Source organism: Lithobates pipiens, unplaced genomic scaffold (genome assembly GCF_037356315.1).
Source record: "Lithobates pipiens isolate NorthernLeopardFrog02 unplaced genomic scaffold, aLitPip1_a1.2 Scaffold_28, whole genome shotgun sequence".
NCBI classification, from domain to species: domain Eukaryota; kingdom Metazoa; phylum Chordata; class Amphibia; order Anura; family Ranidae; genus Lithobates; species Lithobates pipiens.
The window spans coordinates 192,480,256-192,501,297 of NW_027507789.1; the positions used below are offsets into that span (position 1 = coordinate 192,480,256).

Genomic DNA, 21,042 nt, shown 5'->3' on the forward strand with positions numbered 1-21,042 from the left:
ACTCGCACACTATTGTGCACAATGGAACCGTTCAAATCGGTGCAAATGATTTTGAAAGTAGTTCCTGCACTACTTTTTGCTATCTCAGGTGCGACTCGCACCTGAAGTCACACCGTCATGCAACGTTAAAATTGTGCCACTTCAGATGGAGTTGCAGGATTTCAAAGTTGGATCCAATGTGAACCAAGGCTAAAAAGGTGAACTTCAGCGTTTGTTTAATGACAGTGGTGCCCTCTAAAAACAATCTGTAATTTGGTTGCATACTTTGTCTAATATCCCGGGTTCTTGTATAAATTGTTTTTCCATTATAAACTCTTGAATGTCAAATTTCTGATGGAAAAGACTACAGTAGGACAGGATCATGTCCAGGTAAAAAAAAAAAAAAAAAAAAACATTAACCTTTTTTTTTTTTTTTGATAAAGGTTGAAAAATGTTATCAGGGTTGTCAAGCAGTGCCATTTACAGAATATTCAAGGAGTTTACAGTCTTAATTTCATAGCCCATATAGGAAAACAAATTTGTTTTCAAAAGGCAGCCTTGAACACCCTCTATTTTTTGCCTTATATGTTTATTTCCTATGATTGTCAGCTCCATCTGGTGGTCAAAATGTGGTATCTTAATTGAAACATTTCAGGCAGATACTGCATTATGGCCACTAGATGGAGCTGATGACCATTGGAAATAAACATATTAGGCAAAAAAGGTTGATTATTTGCGATAGCAGTGTGTTTTTTTTTTTTATTATTTAATAAATAGACTCCTAAAATGTTCGTTTGCCAGCCACTGCTTACCCTAGGAAAGTTTATAAGAAATCATACTGCTGATGAACAAGCATTAACCAGGTGTGAGGATCTGCTCAACAGTTCATTTGTATGTGTGTGTGTGTAGAAGATGCATTAGATCTTTAGCGCAAAGTGACAGGCCAGCTTCAGAGTGATGACTCTTTTACGACAATCGCATTAGCGTCAATTCCTCATCCCCTGATGTATGCCGTGTTTCCAGCCAACCGAGCAACTTGAGCCGTATTCCTCAGGAAAAGCAACACAAAACTCTTCCATTCCGAGGCTCTGGAGTCGTGTCTTGATGCTTGCAGGCCTTGTTTGACACTAAATTTCAGCCAGAATATTGCTGGCAGACCCATGCAGTTTTTATCTAAAAGCCTTTCACTGGACATCATCTACAACGTAAGAGTTTTATTAAGCCTTTAACAGATGCATTTCTCTGAAAGCAGAGGAAACCACATGGGAGACTCCTCTAATATCCAGGGCACAGTGTCTGCGTTCTCTCTACTGAACCCCTCCACCTCTATTGGGAAGTGCTCCACTCACCGTCTACATGGTCAGGCTGAGAGAGGCCTAAGCCAGGAACAGGGAGCGATCCCCAGCCTATAAATCCTCCCTGCTCCGTCCTCAGCCATCTTACATTCTTGTGGTCAGATCTGGCAGCCATGGAGAAGCCGCAAGGCCACTTTCCCGACTCCCGTCTGCAAAATGTAAACCCCGTAAAAAAGGAGGGAATGTCAGGTTAGAGATAGACGTGAGCCAGGGCCGGTTCACAATAAGGCCATTCATAATCACATGGGTCTGGATTGGTTCCTGGACTATACGCTGTTTGTTTTTTTTATCCAATTATATCACCACCTCCCTACGTCTTCATGTACATATGAATCCAAAGACGCAATAAGATGTAATCGGTAGAAAGCAGACCCCACACGAAGCAGAGTTCGCACCTATGTTGTGCGGTGTGGGGTGTGACTGCGAGGAGCGCTCATTCTGGAATACAGAACAGGCTGCAGGTGCTCCGAGGTCAGAGGCAGAAGAGGAAATCAGACGTGAGAGGAGAGGAAACAGGAATCCCAGCTTTCAATATGTCACACCGTAATCTGCAACCCTGACTTCTATAAAACTACTGCCATGTACAGATCTGTTCTGATGTACTTTCTAACCACGACTAGAAAACTGGCATCTGGTGCCTAGGAGTAACCAACAACAAAAAGAAATACCGGTACGTCTCTTAAGGTTTGCTATAAGTGCAAGGACACTTTAAAACATCATGAAATCTTTGGCAAATTCATGTTTAAAAGTTCAACAACAATCCAGTTGGTCCACAGCAGCTCTGCTCCCTCCCTCAGCAGTGATTCAACAGCGGAAAAGGAGGGAGATGGCGCCAGAATCAACTGGGCAGTGATTCTAATAAAATCCCAAAGAAGATACAATAATGTAGGGCTGCAACAAACGATTATTTTCATAATCGATTAGTTGGCCAATTATTGTTTCGATTAATAACCTTTAAAAAAAAAAAAAAAAAAAAAGTGGTTCAAAATGACGTTCATTTTCAACCACAGTGATGGGAAAATTTGGAAATAATAGAAAACTTCTTAGTCAAAGGAATTTTTAGACAGTGTATGTGGTTTTCGTTCAGAAATTACATTCATTTTAAAAACAAGTGAAAATTTCAAACAAAATTCTTTCATTTAGCGAATGTACAAAGATTTTTCGTCAGAATATTCTCATCTGAAAATTGATCCATATGGCCAGCATAAGGCTTGGTACACACCTATGCAGTTTGCTTTTGATCTGTTTCTGCAGTGCTTTTTGCTGTACATTTTGATTTTTGCGCACGTGATTTTACTGCAATTTGCATTTTTGCTTTTTTTTTTTTTTTTTGGGCAGATTAAAAAAAACACATTGCTGCAAAAACGCATTAGATGCTTTTCTGCAGCTTCTCCATTGAAGTATATTGATCCAATAAAGCACCATTTTGCGTTAAAAGTCCCCGACCCTTTCAGATGTGAACGTGTCCCATAGGAAACCATGTAAATGAACTGTAGTGCATTTCTGCAAAAAGCACCAAAAAACACATAGATGTGAACCAGGTCTAAGCCCTTGTACACACGGTCGGACATTCTGACGGAAAATGTCCGATCGGGCCGTGTTGTCGGATAATCCGACCTTGTGTGGGCTCCATCAGACTGTTTCTGTCGGAATAGCTGGGCTATAAATTTTTCCGACAACATGATCCGATCGGACTTTGTCCGATCGTTTGTAGAGAATTTCGATCGGACGAAGTGCCACGCATGCTCAGATCAAATTCCTAGACCAAAGCTATTGGCTACTAGCCTGAACGTAGTCCCGTCTTAACGAAATAACGTCATCACGTTACGTACGATCGGATTTTCCGAGAACTTTGTCCGACCATGTGTATGCAACACAAGTTTCGGAAAAAATCCGGACAAAATCCGAGGGATTTTGTTGTCGGAATGTCCGACCGTGTGTACAAGGGCTAAGATGTTTAGTAACATAAAAAATAAATAAATAAATAAATAAATAAATAAACAAATTAGCCCTTTATAGTAGGAAAAAAAGCAGATAATCACTACTGTAAGGGGTTCATTTTTTTTTTACTGTAGAACTGTGAAAGTAATATTTACAGTAGCGATTATTTGCTCTTCATTTTAGTTTTTTTTTTAACCCCATTATGTTACTGGGCGATTAATCGATCATTAAAATAGTAATCGATTAATTTCATAATCGATTAGTTGTTTCAGCCCTACAATAATGATGGAGGGGGAGGTGAGAGGCGAGGAAAATGATTATAAATTAAATTGTGAAATAATGGGGTTCAGTTCAAAAAAATAGTTCTAGTATAAAGTCAGTTCTAATGTAAGTTCCAGAATACAATAGTGGCTACAACCTTGAGAGTGGAAGCACAACTCTAGTAAACAAAAAATAAGATCTGAGGAACCAGCAGAGGCTGTGAAACGCATCATCTGATTGGCGGCCTTAAAGACGTCACTGCGGGTTCCGGTTTACGGCTTCCGTCCTCCATACGGACACAGATATTCACAGCGTGCTGGACTTCTCATACTTTCTGAAATCCATATAGGCTTTTTTGCCACTCCAGCGGCCTACCATCTGTACTACTGTGACCCAGTCAGCTTTCCACCATATTTCCATCTCATCTGATGACCGCGTATCGTGCACCCTGGACCCCTCACTTATGTGCCCGATACCATTATATTACTTTTGTGAGTAGCCATTTGGCTTATTTTGTTGATTAAATGATTACTTTAATACTACACTACAGTCTGGCGCACCTTGTCCTTTCTTATTTTTAGTGATTCAACAGCTCAGCTCCTCCTGCTCCCCACTCCCAGTAGTGACTCAGTAGCCCATCCCCCCCCCCCCCCTTCTGCAAGTAGTGATTTTGCATCCCCTGCTCCCCTCTCCCAGCTTGGGACCCAGCACCTCATTTCCTCCTTCTGCCCTTTCCAACTTGTGACACAACAGTGAGCCCAGGGGTAAAGGGGACGGATGACACTTATTTGTAAGCTGTAAGCGAAATGCAGCTAAAATGCGAGTTGCAGCGTTTAGGCGCATTTGGCGTTTGAAACGCCTCAAAACACAGCTTCTGAATGCATTTTTTGGGGTTCCAAAAAAAGCCTCTAAAACACAACTGCCTAGAAACAACTATTAAAATAGCCCATGTACATGTACTGATAAGATAATATGAAGGAGAGCTCAAAAAAATGCCCAACTGCTCCTAAACGTCTGTTTACCAGAAGCAATGTACATGAGGCCTAAAGTAACCTGCCTGATGAGCGAGCTCCAGGGGTGTCTGGTTGCACCCCCTCCCTCCGCAATATTATCATACATGTTTGAGCAACCAAAAAAAAACGTAGCTGCTGAGAAAGACACAATGACATATCCAGTTTCTCCCTCTTTTTATTCATCGGTGTCTTAAAACTGCTAATATCATCCAAGTCCATTACAACTTATCACCTCCAGCTACCGGGTCCAATGCATGAACCAGATTTCTAGAGGGAAATACAGAACTGATTATATGAATAACAGTCATCAGAAGCAAACTCTGCCTCTGTATGAACAGGATATTGATGCTTCATTGTAACGTCACTCACCGCCTCTCTCCGCTGTGTTCAAACTTTATCCGCACGTCATTCTGCAACAGAGACATACAATAAATGTCATCTTTCATGGTTTTCACATATAATATGAAGAGCCACCATATGGATGTTCTCATTTATTTCAGCAAATATTTATCAAGCATGTGACTGTGTACTTATATCAACTGCCAGTGTATTTCCATGTGGTCTTTTCACACTGCACAACATTAAAAACATAGGCATCTCATAATAACTAAAGGATGCATCTAAAAAAACAGTGATGGTGACATTCACCGCCGGTGCATCTTCCTGGTACATGCATTTTAAATTACAATGACCAATTCAACCTCAGTGAATGTTTGGTGAATGTCACATTTGTAAATGTAAACCCTATATGTGCTTTTAATCATTTTACAAAATTCATATCTGTGTGTCCTAGATGCTTTTGTTTGCATACAATAAAAGAAAGTAATAAACACACCTAAAACATAAAAACACCTCAAACCCTTGAAAATGCATATAATAAAAAGATGTGAACAGACTCTTAGGGGGAGAGTTACTAAAACTTGAGAGTGCAAACTCTGGTGCAGCTCTGCGTAGAAGCCAATCAGCTGCTAGATTTTATGGTCAAAGCTTAAATTGAAGAAGCTGAAGTTAGAAGCCGATTGCAAAATCTGGTAGAGCTGTGCATGGCAGCCAATCTACAGTTTGAGTAAATCACCCTCTTATGCCCCATAGACACGATGAGATTATCGGACGAATGATCGTCCGTTTTTTATTGCATGCTAATCTCAGATCGAATCTGATGAGTTTACTAAAGTCACGAAAATTCCCGCACGACAGAAAAAAAAATTCGGAAGTGATGTCATGTGATGTATTGCATTTGTATTGCATTTTTGAACGATAGCTGTACTGATTAAACGAAAATCGTACGATCTGGCATCGTAGGAAAAAAATTTCCGTGCATGTCCGATAGAATAATATCGGATGAACTGTCCTAATCGGCTCTCGAAAGCTCTGTACTAACGATCCGATTATCGTACAATCGCTTTCGAAAGCTGTATTTTCCGTACGATTTTCAGATCGTGTGTACGGGGCATTAGACTCCATTCACACACAATTTGCATGATTTGGAGCACATCTTTGACCCGACTTTACACTCTCTGGATTAAAGTCACATTAAAGTAACGCAAGTACCTTTTCAAAATCCCTGAACTTTAAGTTGCAATGATTTGAACAGGTGCCATTGAAAAAAATAGGCTGTGACTTGTCATGTGACTTTGATGTCCAAAGTCACACAAGTTGCACAATGGTGAATGGAGCCTTAGGTGGAGATTTACTAAAACTGGGGCACACAAAATCTGGTACAGCTACACATAGTAACCAATCAGCTTCCAGGTTTTTTTTTTGGTCAAAGCTTAATTGAATAAGCTGAGGTTAGAAGCCGATTGGCTCCCATGCACAGCTGCACCAGATTCTGAGTGCTCCGGTTTTAGTACGGTAAATCTCCACCTTATTGTCCTCAATTGAGATGACCGAACAGAAGAAAAAGTTATATCAAGTGTGGTTTAGCCAAATATTTATTTATTTTTTAATTCAGGAACCGTTGAAAATGTGGCTATTCCCAGCAGGAAGTTCAATTAAAAGGTAATAAATATCCAACAGAGGCTGAAAAAAATCAAATAAAAATAAAAAATAAAAGTGTGTATTACAGAACAGCAGAATGGTTTGGGAAGCTCCTGGCAGCCATGGTCTGATGAGATTATTGGGTCAAAAAAAAAAAAAAAAAAAAACATCTGAGACACTTCTACCAGGGATACCAAGATAGAAGAGTGGGACCTAAGGGTTACATGGTTGTCAATGTCCAGGGTACCGGAAAATGCAGTTTATTACCAGATTCCTGCTCCGTCAGTAGCCAGTGCTCTGGTTTATGGACTGTTCTCAGCATCCCCATCTCCAGTGCAAGGCCATGGATCTGCATTTAAATTAGAGCTACAGGCTAAACCTTTTTTTCTCTCATTTTGGATCAAGTATTGTTTTACTCAATGGACAGAGTTTGTTAAATAAGTGTAATCTGTTGCTACACTGAATGATTATTTGGTTGTAGATAATTTGTTTGCTTTGTTAACATAACTTAATTATTCACGTTTTTTTGTATATTTGCACAATATTATGTATTTTTGGGGAGCACAGCACTTTAGTTTTAATTTCTGATCAAAAACAATTATCTTTTTAGGTAAAAGGGGACATACGGTTTGTGGCGTTAGCATTCCCAGTAGTAAAGTCACGCCATTTGATCAAGCACAGGGTCTCTGTAGTTTAACCCTGTCAGTTTTTTATTTTTATTTTGCCACCCACGCCCTATTGGGGAGATTTCCCTTCACTTCCTGTCCTATAGCCAAAACAGGAAGTAAGAGGAAATCCCTGGCTGTCACCACTGGAAGATTGCTCCTCTTTTATTGTTCTGGGGGTAACCCAAAATTTGTGATTTTTTTTACTTTTGAATATAATCATAAACTTATATAAATAAATAATAGGGAAGGGGGGGGGGGGAAATCTCTAATGGGAACACTGACCGCAAAAAAAAAAAAAAATATATATATAAAAAAAAAAAAAAATAAAAAAAAAAATAAAAAAAAAAAGACATTCTATTTAATGATGCACCGAAATTTCAACCGAAAAAAGGTTTTCAGCATTGTGCCAAAAGAAAAAAAAAAAAAAAAAGGAAAAAGTGCCAATAACGGCTGCTGAAAATGCCCACGTTCTGCCACTCTTATGTGTTTTTATAGGTCATGCGACTCGCGACAACATGGGTGCATTTTTGATGCAGAGGTGCATTTTTTGTGTGTTTTTTTTTTTAAACTGCTAAAATATGCACCAAAAATGCAGCAAGCAGGATTTTTAACACTGCTAGGGCCGACAAATTCATATTAGTTTAAATTTACGATAATAAAAAAGTCAAATATACAATTTATAAAAATATATATATACAGTATATCTTTAAAAAAACAAAAACGTAACATTTTGGGTTAGTTTTCAGCAGTACATCCTGAAATTTCGATTTCAGCACCTGAATTTTAATTTCGGTGCACCACTAGTTCCAATTCCTCTCCACTCTGTCCAAAACAATAAAATAAAAGTTTTGCTTTTAGTTCTACTTTAACCCTTGCAGTGCAGAGCAGGCCCACTACAGGAACGTTTTTTGTCGCCCCCCCCCCCCCCCCCCCGCAGAGTTTAGCTTTCACGAAATTTGGTACAAATCTAATATTATGCAAATGTTGGGATCAACTCTAGTCCTCATTGTAGGGCTGGAGGGAAAGCCAATGCAGAGGTACAGCTAAATAGTACACAACAAACATAAAGCATTAACAATGGTCTGTTGAAATAAAGAACAAAAACTGATCAAGTATAGAGAAGGAGAGAGAAAAAAAAAAAAAGACCCCCACTATGCAGGCACATCACTCAAGGGGCAGTGTTTTAGGAAAGGGGGGCTGGCTCAGCCACAGCATATACCATGACCAATGAACTAACACTCTGAATGCTCTCTTTGTACAAGGCCTTACAATCCTCTCCTCCGGGGAGCTCCGATTTCAGCCTACAGATGTGTACCTGTTTGTTGGGTTGACTGCAGGCCTTGGTCTTCACTCCCTCAATCACTGGCGTTCGATGGCGCTTGCTTAGCTGCAGGGCAACCAAGTCATTCATAATGGATTTGAGGGCCTCTTGCTCGTCTGTTAGAAGGCAGAAAACAGAAAATGTTATTTATTTCAGGTACTTCCATAACGCCACCAATTTACGCAGGGCTTTATATATACATTGTACATTCACATCAATCCCTGCCCTCAGCCTAGTTATATGACCAAGTGCCACAAATATATTAACATTATGATACCAAAATGCTGATAAACTGGTACCTTCTGCTTTGAACTCCTCTAGTGCATTTCCTGAGACTAAGCACTGCTGTTTTAGAACCACATAGACTGCTAGCCTGGGGACATTTGGTGATGTCACTACTGGGCAGCTTCCTGTTTTCCATACTGGAGTGGAAGCTGTACCTGAGAACTTGCAGCACAAGGATCTCCCTACTTCAACTGCAGTCATTCTGTGAATCTATGCATCTTCCACCTCTCCTGCTTCTAGAATATTCACTACCGGTCAGTCATCTGATGACCAATGATCAGAAAAGGGCAGCTCTGACATGAGGAAGTGAAGCCCTGCCTCTACCAAGATGGCCACCTTCACACAGACACTGCAGATGGAAAGTCAGTAATGGGGCAAAGATCAGCTGTAGGAAGGCAAAAGGCAATACTGGTGACCAGGGCAGGGACAAGGGGTGGGCAGGATTGGGTCACTCACTTCTCTGGTATCATGCGGTATCATGAGAGGTGGGGGGAGGGGGGCACCAAAAGGAGATTGGGGGGAAGGTGGGGGATTTGTGGAAATGGATTTGTGGAAATGGCAGAGGAATAAAAATTGTTCTAGGTCACATTTGGGGAGATGCGATAGGTGTGGTGATTTTGGGGGATGCATGTTGAAAAGGGGGGAGGGGAGAGGTAGGAATTGTGCTAGCAGGGGTGATTGGAGGATATGTGTGCTAGGATGGGAACACATCTGTGTGTGGGGGGGGGGGGGGATATGTCCTAGGATGGGGGATTTGGAATGAGGAGAGGATTTGTGTTAGGAGGAGGGGGAAGAGTTTTTTGTGGGGCAAAGAATTTGTGCTGGGGGCATATGCACAGAGGATTTGAGCTGGGGCGGGGGTGCCAAGTTTCTGTTGGGAGTGGGGGGGGAGGGGGTTGGGTTTCCAGCAGGGGACAGATTTGTACTGGCAGGAGGGGAAATTTATTTAGGGGATGAGCATGCAAATGAGTGCTAATTTTTTCTTTTTTCACAGACACAATGCTCATACATCTTTTGGGGGGGATAATTTGGCATGTTCGCCCTGGCTCTAGATAACCTTGTCATGGAATTGCTGGTGCCTAGTCCCCTCGGCAGCCTTTTTGGGCAAAGCTTCCACAGTACAAATAGATATTATTTAGGGCAGGGGTCTTCAAACTACGGCCCTCCAGTTGTTCAGGAACTACAATTCCCATCATGCCTAGTCATGTCTGTGAATGTGAGAGTTTTACAATGCCTCATGGGATGTGTAGTTCCGCAACAACTGGAGGGCCGTAGTTTGAAGATGTCTGATTTAGGGGAATCATTAACAAAACAAAAAAACTAAAAAAAAAAAAAAAAAAGGTGGACCCATCACACACAGCAACTGATATTGCCCGTTTCATATGCTCATCAACTAAAGGGTGCTAGATTAGGTTGTAAATCCAATACAACCACAAAACCCTAAAATGAACCAAAGTACAAATTATCACCTAAGGCAGGAGTAGGAAACCTCAGCACTCCAGCTGCGGTGAAACTACAAATCCCATCATGTCTCTGGCTGTCAGAGTCTTGCAATGCCCCATAAGACTTGTAGTTCCACAACAGCTGGAGTGCCGAGATTGCCTATCCCTGACCCAAAGCCTCCAAGCACCATCTTTCCATCCTATACAAACCCAGCACTAACACAATGATATGAGATACTTCATTAGTGGCCAATTAAAACTACGGTACCTGGAATAAGACACTTGATAGATGTTGTGACAAACCTCGGGATATAAGACTTTTACCAGACATGTAAATACAGCTCTATAGAAACATTAAAACTAACGAATAACTCCATTTTACCTGGTCCTAAAACACACCACTAGACAAATCTGAAACACACAGAATTGTGAAGGCTTCTATTTTTATAACAAGTGCCAAATGTCAGAGGATTAAGGTTCATACAGTTCCAAATGGATGTGACAAAGAACAAGGGAAGGAAGTGGCACAGCAAGGGAAATTTCAAGCCTCACACAGCTACGAGCAACATCTACAGAGCCTGACACCGAGCACAGTACACATATAAAACCAGAAGTGTGGGTACAAAGGGCCACGTGGGCCCTTCACTCTGCAAGGGAATTTTCCTCAGAGCTTAGCGAATGAGGTGAAGCTCTGCTGACTTTGACCAATCTCATAAAAGAAAAACGAAAAAAAAAAAGTGCCATTTGGGCATTCTTTGGAAAGTGGAATTTCACCACATTCACCAAGCTCTAATTTGCAAAGTGAACAGTCTATTTACCTTTCATAAATCACCTTTACTGACTCCAACAATGATCCAGCTATAAAATTCTTGGAGGATCGCCTACCATGACCCTAGGATTTGTCCAGACCTGTAGGACAAGACTTCAGGGAAATATCTGGGATAAAGGGCCCTTTCACACCTTTCCTTTCATCGGTTCAGTCACGTTTATTCAAAGAAAAAAAAGAAATACATTTTTCATCCGTTTTTTACATCCTCCAGTTCTTAAAGTGATTGTAAAGGTTTGTTTTTTTCAAAATAACAAACTTGTAAGACCCCTTTCACACATGCGGACGATATGTCCGTATTTCATCCATCCGTTTGCGGATGAAACACGGACATACATGCATTCCTATGGGATAGCGGGTGTCTGGGGATGAACATCCACAGACACCCGATATCGTCCGCCTCCGCTACTGTCCGATTCTACAGACGGAGGAAAATCCTATTTTTCAGTCCGTCTGCAGAGCGGATCTGATGAACACGGACAGACGGTCCGTGTTCATCCGATCCCCCATAGAGGAGAGCAGAGAGCGGACAGGGCGGTCCCTGCACAGTGTGCGGAGACCGCCCTGTCCGCCGCCGGCTCAGCGGGGACAACGGAGTGATCCCCGCTGAGCAAGCGGATCATCGCGGGGCGGATCATTACTGATCCGTCCCGTGTGAAAGGGGCCTTATACCTGCTCTGTGCAAGGGTTTTGCACAGAGCAGCCCCGAACCTCCTTTTCAGTGGTGCTCCTGGCGGCTCCTCCTCCTCATCGGGTGCCCCCACAGAAAGCAGTTTTCCCTGGGGGCACCAATCCTAGCGCACTCACTGAGTCCCGCTGCTGAATCCATTGACAAAGGCAGCAGGACTCGGCCTCACCCCCGTGTCACTGGATTTGATTGACAGCAGCGGGAACCAATGGCTCCTGCTGCTATCAATTTATCCAATGAGGACCTGAGACAGCAGCTGGGGCCGGTGTGCTCGCGCATGTCACTGGAATAATCGGGTTCAGGTAAGAAAAAGGGGGGCTCAGAGGGCAGCTGCACCACAGAAGGTTTTTCACCTTAATGCATTAGGTGAAAAACGATGAGACTTTACAACCCCTTTAAAGTGGTTCTAAAGCAGGGGGCTCAAACTGGCGGCCCTCCAGCTGTTGCTAAACTACAGGTCCCATCATGCCTATGCTTGTAACAGTCAGCCTTGCAATGCCTTATGGGACTTGTAGTTTCGCAGCAGCTGGAGGGCCGCCAGTTTGAGACCTCTGCTCTAAAGGCTTGAGTTTTTTTGACCTTCTAGCATTCTATGCACGAAGGTTAAAAAAAAAAAAAAAAAAAAAAAAAAAAAAAAAAACACACCTTCTCTGTGCAGCATCCCCCCCCCCCCCCTTAATATTCACCTAAACCCACTCTCGATCCAGCACTGTGCATGGGAGCCTCGGCTCTGCTGGGTTTCTCCCTCCCCACTGGCTCCCGCCAATCAAAGCCAGTGAGCCAATGAGGACAGAGAGGGGGCGGGGCAGAACTGCAGCTCTATGTATGAATGGACACAGAACAGCAGCTCAGGTACCCCTCATTGAGGCCTCATGCACACTGGACATTAAAATAATATTATAAAAAAAAAAAAAAAAAAAAAAAAAAACAGTAGCTTTTCAGTGAGTTTTTCAACATTTTTTTTTGTGAGTTTTTCAACAAGAATTTTTTTTTCAATGGATCAAAAACATTATAAAAATGCTGGTGAGCGAAGTTTTTGAGCATTTATCAGCGTTAGAGCGTTTTTGCAGCTGAAAAAACGTCTCCCAGAACCCACTAGGTTTTTTTTTTACTGCTCAAAAAACGCTGCTGCCCAAAACTGCTGATAACCTATGTGTACATAAACACATAGGATAACATGCTGGAGAGTTTAATGACTGTAGAAAAAAAAAAAAAAGGCTTCTACTGCCAAAAACAGCTGCTGTAAAAACATCCCAAAAAATCCAATGTGCATGAGGCCTGAAAGCGGTTTTCCTTGGGGGCACATCTGTACAAACCCATTGCACAGAACAGGCAAGTAAAACATGTTTATTATTTTAACAACAACCACAACAAGACTTTACAATCACTTTAACCACGCGAGTCCCAAAGCCATTTTTTCATGCAAAAATGAATTGTTTTACATACGTTTTTCATCCAATCCGTTTTTTAGTGGAAGAAAACTAGGGCTTTGATACGTTCCAAAGAACGGATGTAAATGTTAATCTGTTTTTCTGTAAAGATGCATTGATGTCCGTTTTTCATCCATCAACGGATGAATGAAAAACAAACAATCCGCACGTGAGAAAGGGGTCCGAAAGCTATGCAAAGCCATTGTATAAAAACCTGCAGGAGATGTGGAGATGTTTCCTACAGCAGCCAATGAGCCGCTGCAGGAAAAGAGAAAGCGGACGCTACAGGCAACGGCTCCGCATTCACCCCTCCTCCAGGAATCAGACCACCGCCATTCTGAAAGCTGTAAATAGCACAGGGATTTCTGGTACAATCTAGAATTGTGGGTATGCTCAACAATGGATTTGTGGTTTAAAAAAAAAGAAAAAAAATTGTCCATCGTTTGAATAACAGTGGAGAATATGGAGAAAGAACCATCTAACTCCAAGGCTCAACCTTTGGGCCTTGGAGTCAGTGGGTACCAGAGGTCCCTACTCAATTGGCTGGAGGAGAGGCTGAGCTGGGAGGAGGAGGCGCTGGGAGGTAGGAGCAGTTCATAGAGATGCTGGAGAGCCGGTCCAAATTCCCAGAGGAGTGCAAGGAGGGAATTCCCCTGCCTGCCAGCCTGTCTGACCCTGGCACACACAGCTGGCCTGTTCACATGGCACCAACTTCACTCAACTCCCACTACAGGGAGCCTGCTGTACAGAAACATGGAGGCTGCCATTAATGCTTGCGTCATTCAGGGTGATCCCCAGGAGCCAGATTGCCTTCGCTCTGTGTACAGGGCACAGGAAGCCTAGCAACTAGCATTTTTCAAAACGGAGCCAAGTAGACGTGTGCATAAAAAAAAAAAAAAAAAAAAAAAAAAGTTTTGTTTTGTTATTTACATGAATTTAGTTTATCTGAATTCAAAGAGATTCACATTTTCCAGATTTGGTTGAATTAAAACTCAATTCAGCTAAAGTTGGAAGATTCATCATTTCAAACTCCAATCGAATTATATTCTAAATCAAAAATGTATTGTATTCGAAATTTGAAAGATGGTTGTGTTTTTTCTATTCTGTTCTTTTCTATTAGAAAATTCAAATTTCGGGAAAAACGGTTATATTCTTTCTAGTCCATTGTTTATTCTATTTGAAATTCAAATTGGTTATATTGGTTATATTTTCAAATTGGTTATACTTTATTTGAATTTCAGAAGATGGTTACATTCTAATTTTATTTTTATTCTGTTCTATTATCCCCATCTACTCTATCCCTTTATTTTCCATTTTATTATATTCTGTTTTACTCTATTCTTTTTTTTTTTTTTTCCCTTTGGAAATTTACATTCGATTCGAAAACTATTCGCATTTTGTCCAAAATTGTTTTTGTTATTTTGAATTTATTTCGAATCGTTTAAATATGTTACGATTGTATTGGATAATGAAATATTTGTCAGAATTTCAATTCGGAAAGAAACAAACCATACATGTCCAGAGCTCAGCAATGGCTGCCTCCATACATGTTTTACAATTTATCCCTAGAATCCGGGTGATGAGCTCAGCATCATGGCACTGGGGTAGGTGGCGCACAGCCAGTATGCAGCATTTGAAACAGAGATCTTCAGAGAGATCGAGTGGGCATCAGTGGCTTAAGTGCCACAGCAACATCTCTCCAAGATTCACAGATTGCAGATGTGTGGTACGCCATCTACCCCATTGTCATGGCACTGAGCTGGGCACCGTAGAAACTGGAGACAATGTATTCATGGTCTTTGAATCAGAGAGAGCGTGCTCCTGTAATGGCAGGAGGTGGGTACCCAGTGTTGTGCAGCATCTGTAAAGATACACATCAGGCTACATAAGAGAAGGTGTTTTGTCACTGAAAATAAAGCTTTGTTACCAAAAAATAAAATAAACTGGTTCCTGGATATAAAGAAAATGTGTCAGGCCTTGTACTACACAATAAATAACTACAACTAGAGCAGTAACGTGTGAACACAACGTACAATGTAACCACACAGACATGAGCAGCACGTATACACGGCACGAAAGCGGATTGTGAATGCTGGAGAAAACAGACATAGCCTCCATGTATTATACATACAGGCCCTGATGGGCTTTCCTGCCCTGGGCACAGTTAGAGAAAAACAAATTGGCAGCAAATTGATCAGTACCAGAAATCCTAGGCCAAAGAAAAAAGCCACTAAACATTTGCAGTGTCACAGGTAGAGACTTTAAGCAACACAGGGCTGGAGCATACGCTAAAAAAGTGTAGGAAAAAGGAAAAGTGGAAGTGATGTCATAGCAACAGGAGGCCTCCGCTCATTGTAAGAGAAAAATGACAGCTGGGATTGGACTGGCTGCTACAGGCACACTCCTGGCCTTTTTCCTGCAGCTGTTCTAGGCTATAGATGTGTCCCCGATACAGTGCAGTCATCACACAGCGTGTACAACCTGGTGTGTACAGCTCTGATGGGGTCATCTGCACACTTCACAAGACCATGCACAGCACCACACAACAGCTGAAGAAGTGCTAGAGTAGAGCTCTGTGTATGAACAGATGACTGCAGAGCATTATACAGGGTTCAGCGCTCACACTTCACCAGTGCAGATCAGTGTCATGCACACCCGGACTGGCACAGAAATGAGCACAATTCAGTTCAATGCAGAACCCTAAATGAGCAAAACATTGTCCGCTACACTGAGCCCAGCCACAAACACCATACAGCTCAGCCAGAGCATTACAGTGTCACAAAGACAGTGCCCGACACACTGCCGGGAGGGGACCTGCCAGTGCCCGGCACACTGCCGACAGCGGCTTCCAATAGGACACAGCACTGAAATTAGGGTCCTACCCATGAAGAAATCTGCACTATGAAAAGCACTGTTGGTTTAGAGCAGCGGTCTCCAAACTGCAGCTCTTTGCTTACCTTTATCTGGACCACATGGCACTATTCTTCCCACTGACACCAATGACGGGATGCTATTCTTCCCACTGACACCAATGACCTACACTGACCTCTCAGCCCACAGCACAGCCCCCTACATGGATATACTGGGTCACATCATAGAATGCAGTCAGTGGAACACTGCAGAGTCCAGCATCATACACAGGGCTACTTCAGTGCAGAGCACAGCCTTCTACAGGACTCACATACTGCAACATGCAGAGATCTCAGGGGAGCTGTCCATAGAGCAGTGCTCCCCAGTACTCATCTCTGCAATCTCCTAAAAGTGCACCAGCCAAGCCAAAAACAGTGCACGGCGTGCCAGCCACACACCATGCACCAGCCAAACAGTGCACAGCGTGCCAGCCAAACACAATGCACGCCTCTCAAGCCAAACAGTGCACACCTCTCAAGTCAAAACACAGTGCACAGAGCGGCAGCCAGTTTTTGGCACACACCTCTCAAGCAAAACCGTGCACAGCGCGCGAAACAGTGCACCACACGCCAGCCAAACACCGTGCACGCCTCTCTAGCCAAACAGTGCACTAAGCACCAGCCAAACACCATGCACGCCTCTCAAGCCAAACAGTGCACCGCACGCCAAACACAGTGCACATCTCTCAAACCAAACAGTGCACAGCGCGCCAGCCAAACACAGTGTGCCAAACACCGCGTGCCAGCCAAACATTGTGCATGTCTCTCAAACCAAACAGTGCGCCAGCCAAACACCGTGCACGCCTCTCAAGCCAAACAGTACACCGCGCGCCAGCCAAACACAGTGCACGCCTCTCAAGCCAAAACACAGTGCACCGCGTGCCAGCCACAGTGCACGACGGCCAAACACCGTGCACCAAACAGTGCGTGCCAGCCAAACACCATGCATGCCTCTCAAGCCAAACACAGTGCACTAAAAACACAGCGCGCCAGCCAAACAACGTGCACCGCGTGCCAGCCAAACAACGTGCACCGCGCGCCAGCCAAACAACATGCTCCCCAAACAGTGCGCCAAACACCGCGTGCCAGCCAAACACCATGCACACCTCTCAAGCCAAACAGTGCACCGCACGCCAGCCAAACACAGTGCACAGTGCGCCAGCCAAACACCGTATGCCAAACACCGCGTGCCAGCCAAACATCGTGCACGCCACTCTCAAGCCAAACAGTGCACCGTGTGCCAAACAGTGCACGTCTCTCAAACCAAAGTGCACAGCGCGCCAGCCAAACACCGTACACGCCTCTCAAGCCAAACAGTACACCGCGCGCCAGCCAAACACAGTGCACGCCTCTCAAGCCAAACACAGTGCACCGCGCGCCAGCCACAGTGCACGACAGCCAAACACCACACGCCAGCCAAACACCGTGCACCAAACACCGCGTGCCAGCCAAACACCGTGCATGCCTCTCAAGCCAAACACAGTGCACGCCTCTCAAGCCAAACACCGTGCACCGCACGCCAGCCAATCACAGTGCACTAAAAACACAGCGTGCCAGCCAAATGTGCACTGCGCGCCAGCCAAACACCATGCTCCAGCCAAACACAGTGCACCGCTCTCCAGCCAAACAGTGCGCCAAACACCGTGCACACCTCTCAAGCCAAACAGTGCACCGCGCGCCAGCCAAACACAGTGCACCGCGCGCCAGCCAAACACAGTGCACGACAGCCAAACACAGTGCACGACAGCCAAACACAGTGCACGACAGCCAAACACCGTGCACCAAACACTGCGTGCCAGCCAAACTCCGTGCACGCCTCTCAAGCCAAAAACAGTGCACGCCTCTCAAGCCAAACACCGTGCACCGCGCGCCAGCCAATCACAGTGCACTAAAAACACAGCGCGCCAGCCAAACAACGTGCACCGCGCGCCAGCCAAACACAGTGCACCGCTCTCCAGCCAAACACAGTGCACGCCTCTCAATCCAAACAGTGCACCGTGCGCCAGCCAAACACCCTAGGCTAAAAACACAGCGCGCCAGCCAAACACCCTAGGCTAAAAACACAGCGCGCCAGCCAAACACTGTGTAGAGCAGTAATGAGGGGAATTGTCAGTGCAAAAGAACACAATCACAACTCTGTACAGAGCAGTATAATGCAGAGCGCTATCTCTATACATGGCTCTGTGTTTAGTGGTATAATACATGGCTGTGTATATAGTAATAGAATACATGGCTCTGTATATATATTAGTAGAATACATGGCTCTGTATATATATATATATATATATAGAGATAGAGATAGAGATAGAGTAATATAATACATGACTCTGTACATAGAATACATGGCTCTGTATATATATATATATAGTAATATAATACATGGCTCTGTACATAGAATACATGGCTCTGTACATAGAATACATGGCTCTGTACACAGCGGTATAATGTAGAGTGTTGTGTGGAGTGTCAGGCTCAGAGCTGTACTCCGTGTTCCTCCAGGTTCCTGCACTCACCCATGGCGGCGGTGTCCGTGCGTCTCCCGGTGTCCCGCTTGTCCTCCAGCCCCGGCTGGCTCTCCGTCCCTTGTTCTCGGGTCCCCTGTCAGCCCGCGGGCGGCTCCGGTCACCTCATATCCGGGTCTCCTCGGTCTTCGGGGCTCCCCAGGCCTCACGCATGCGTAGACCTTCACTTCACACTCGTAGGTCGAGCTGTCAGTCATCTCAGGGCGGGACAAGCGGTGGCCAATGGGAGAGCACCGGTGTACGTATACGGGAACGTCCTTACGCACAGGCGCTTTCTCTGACAGCTGTCTCAGGCGGTGGGAGGAGCCTGGGTTGCTATAGAAATAACAAAGCAATAGCAGCCCGCAGCAGGCTGGTTTCAGTGTTCACACAAGTGTCTGTACTCATCCCTACAGAACTGATGTATTACTGTACCATAGTCTGCTAAAACAATAGCACACAGCGCTAAACAGAACAGCAGCTATCTAATGTTACTATGGTCAGGCTAATGAAAGAGGACTTCTGATTGGCTGGCATGCAGCTTCTGCACAATGTCACTGCTGGTACAAGCCATCAGATAATCCCTCATCTTCCTATTGTTTCCAAGTGCTGAAAACTAGAAATCCTTACATTGTTGTCACAGATCACTGCAAACTAGGAGCACTAACATCATGCAGCTGTGTTGCAGTTGTACCACCCCAGACCACCTACCTGAACAAGCAATGATACGCGTCATGGCGAAAGCTAAACAGCATGTCACATTCAGTACAGTAGCCAAACGCGACCTATTAGAGTGAATGGAGCCACGCTACAAACACATGCAATGCACGTGGCTGTGGCAGATTTAGGGTTAAAGCAGGCAGGTAGAAGGCAACATAACACCACCTGTTAATCACCTCCTTAACAGCAATACACCACAGATTACTTTTGAGAAGGGCGGTAGTACAGCTACTCTAGGAGGGGTATTACCTTCCCTTTGTAGACATTTCATCTTACTTCCTGTTGTCGCTTCAGGACAGGAAATGCATGAAAATCTCCAAATGGGACCCAAAAAAATAAAAGATCCTTACCAACTCCATCCAAAACAGATAACATTTTGCCTATGAATTCTGGGGTTTAAAATAATAAAAATAATCCTTTATTACTCACCTCTGTGCTCTAAGAGCCAGAACTGAGCAATAACATGGCAACCGATCGCACAGTTCTTGGTTCGCTCTGAGCGGAGAGCATTGCCAGTCAGTCACTGCTCTCCACTTTGCCCTTCCAGCGCACACTGGAGCATCGGGAAGAAGAAGGGGCGGGCACAACTGGCTTTGACTCTCGGCCACACCGAGAGCTGGAGCCAGCTGTCAAACAGGCACCTGGGTGGATCCCCACAATGTGGTTGGGATCCTTTCAGAGCCTGGAGCAGCAATAGCTTGCTATTAAAAGATCCATAGAAAGTACAAGGAGGCAACTCAACAGCTTCTCAATAGAAAATATTTAAGCATTACAGCAATAACACCATCCAAAAATTCTGACACATTTCGGCCTTAGGCCTTCATCAAAATGCTTTTGATGAAGGCCTAAGGCCGAAACGCATCAGTATTTTTGGATGACGTTATTTCTGTAATGCTTAAATAAATATTTTCTATGGAGAAGCTGTCGAGTTGCCGGACTGCACTTTCTATGGATGTTTTGTGAGCGAAAGGCAAATCCACTTTGCACTACAAATGCAAACTACAGGTGCAAAGTGCACTTGAAATTGTACTTGGAAGTAAAGTCGCTGTAGATCTGAGGGGGACATGCAAGGAAAATAAAAAACAGCATTTTAGCTTGCACATGATTGGATGATAAAAATCTGCAGAGCTTCCCCTCATTTTAAATCTACCCCTTAGATTTACAGTGACTGCACTTCCAAGTGCACCTTGCACTTATAGCGCAAAGTGGATTTGCCTTTCGTAAACAACCCCCATTGTCTCACCCTGCTCTGCACATGCTCAGTTGCTCCCAATTTTAGGCACTGCTAAATTTGCAGAAGAGAAGAAAAGATTGATCGCACACTTGAATCCAGAAGATGCTGTAGAGATTTCTTTATTGTCACAAGCCAGACAAAATTGCAATGATGATCAGTTGATGCGTTTCACATAAAAATAACTTGTGAACAAGCACGGTTCTTTTAGTGTGAAACGCATCAACTGATCATCATGCAATTTTGTCTGGCTCGTGACAATAAAGAAATCTCAACAGCATCTTCTGGATTCAAGTGTGCGATCAATCTTTTATTCTCTTCTCGATATTGCCTACAGTGAAGAGCCGGGATTAGCACCTTGGATTGTGTCCATTTTTGCCTGAAGCGGTGTGTGCACCCTTGTTTTACTGCTGAATTTGTAGAGGTCGATCTGCCTTAAAGTGGAATTAAACTCTCCTATCCTTACAGCCAAGGAAGCTGCTTCCATTTGAT

General features: G+C 43.8%; 1 protein-coding gene across 1 annotated transcript in view; it reads right to left on the reverse strand.

Annotated features, from left to right (window-relative positions):
• Positions 1–18,806, reverse strand: part of MAP3K3 (mitogen-activated protein kinase kinase kinase 3) — a 48,949-nt gene extending 30,143 nt beyond the window's left edge. The window contains 3 exon segments of the mRNA XM_077460204.1: positions 4,919–4,959; positions 8,513–8,634; positions 18,612–18,806. Of these exon segments, the coding sequence (XP_077316330.1) occupies positions 4,919–4,959; positions 8,513–8,634; positions 18,612–18,615 (167 nt within the window). The 5' untranslated portion in view covers positions 18,616–18,806.
• Positions 18,807–21,042: the final 2,236 nt, after the last annotated feature.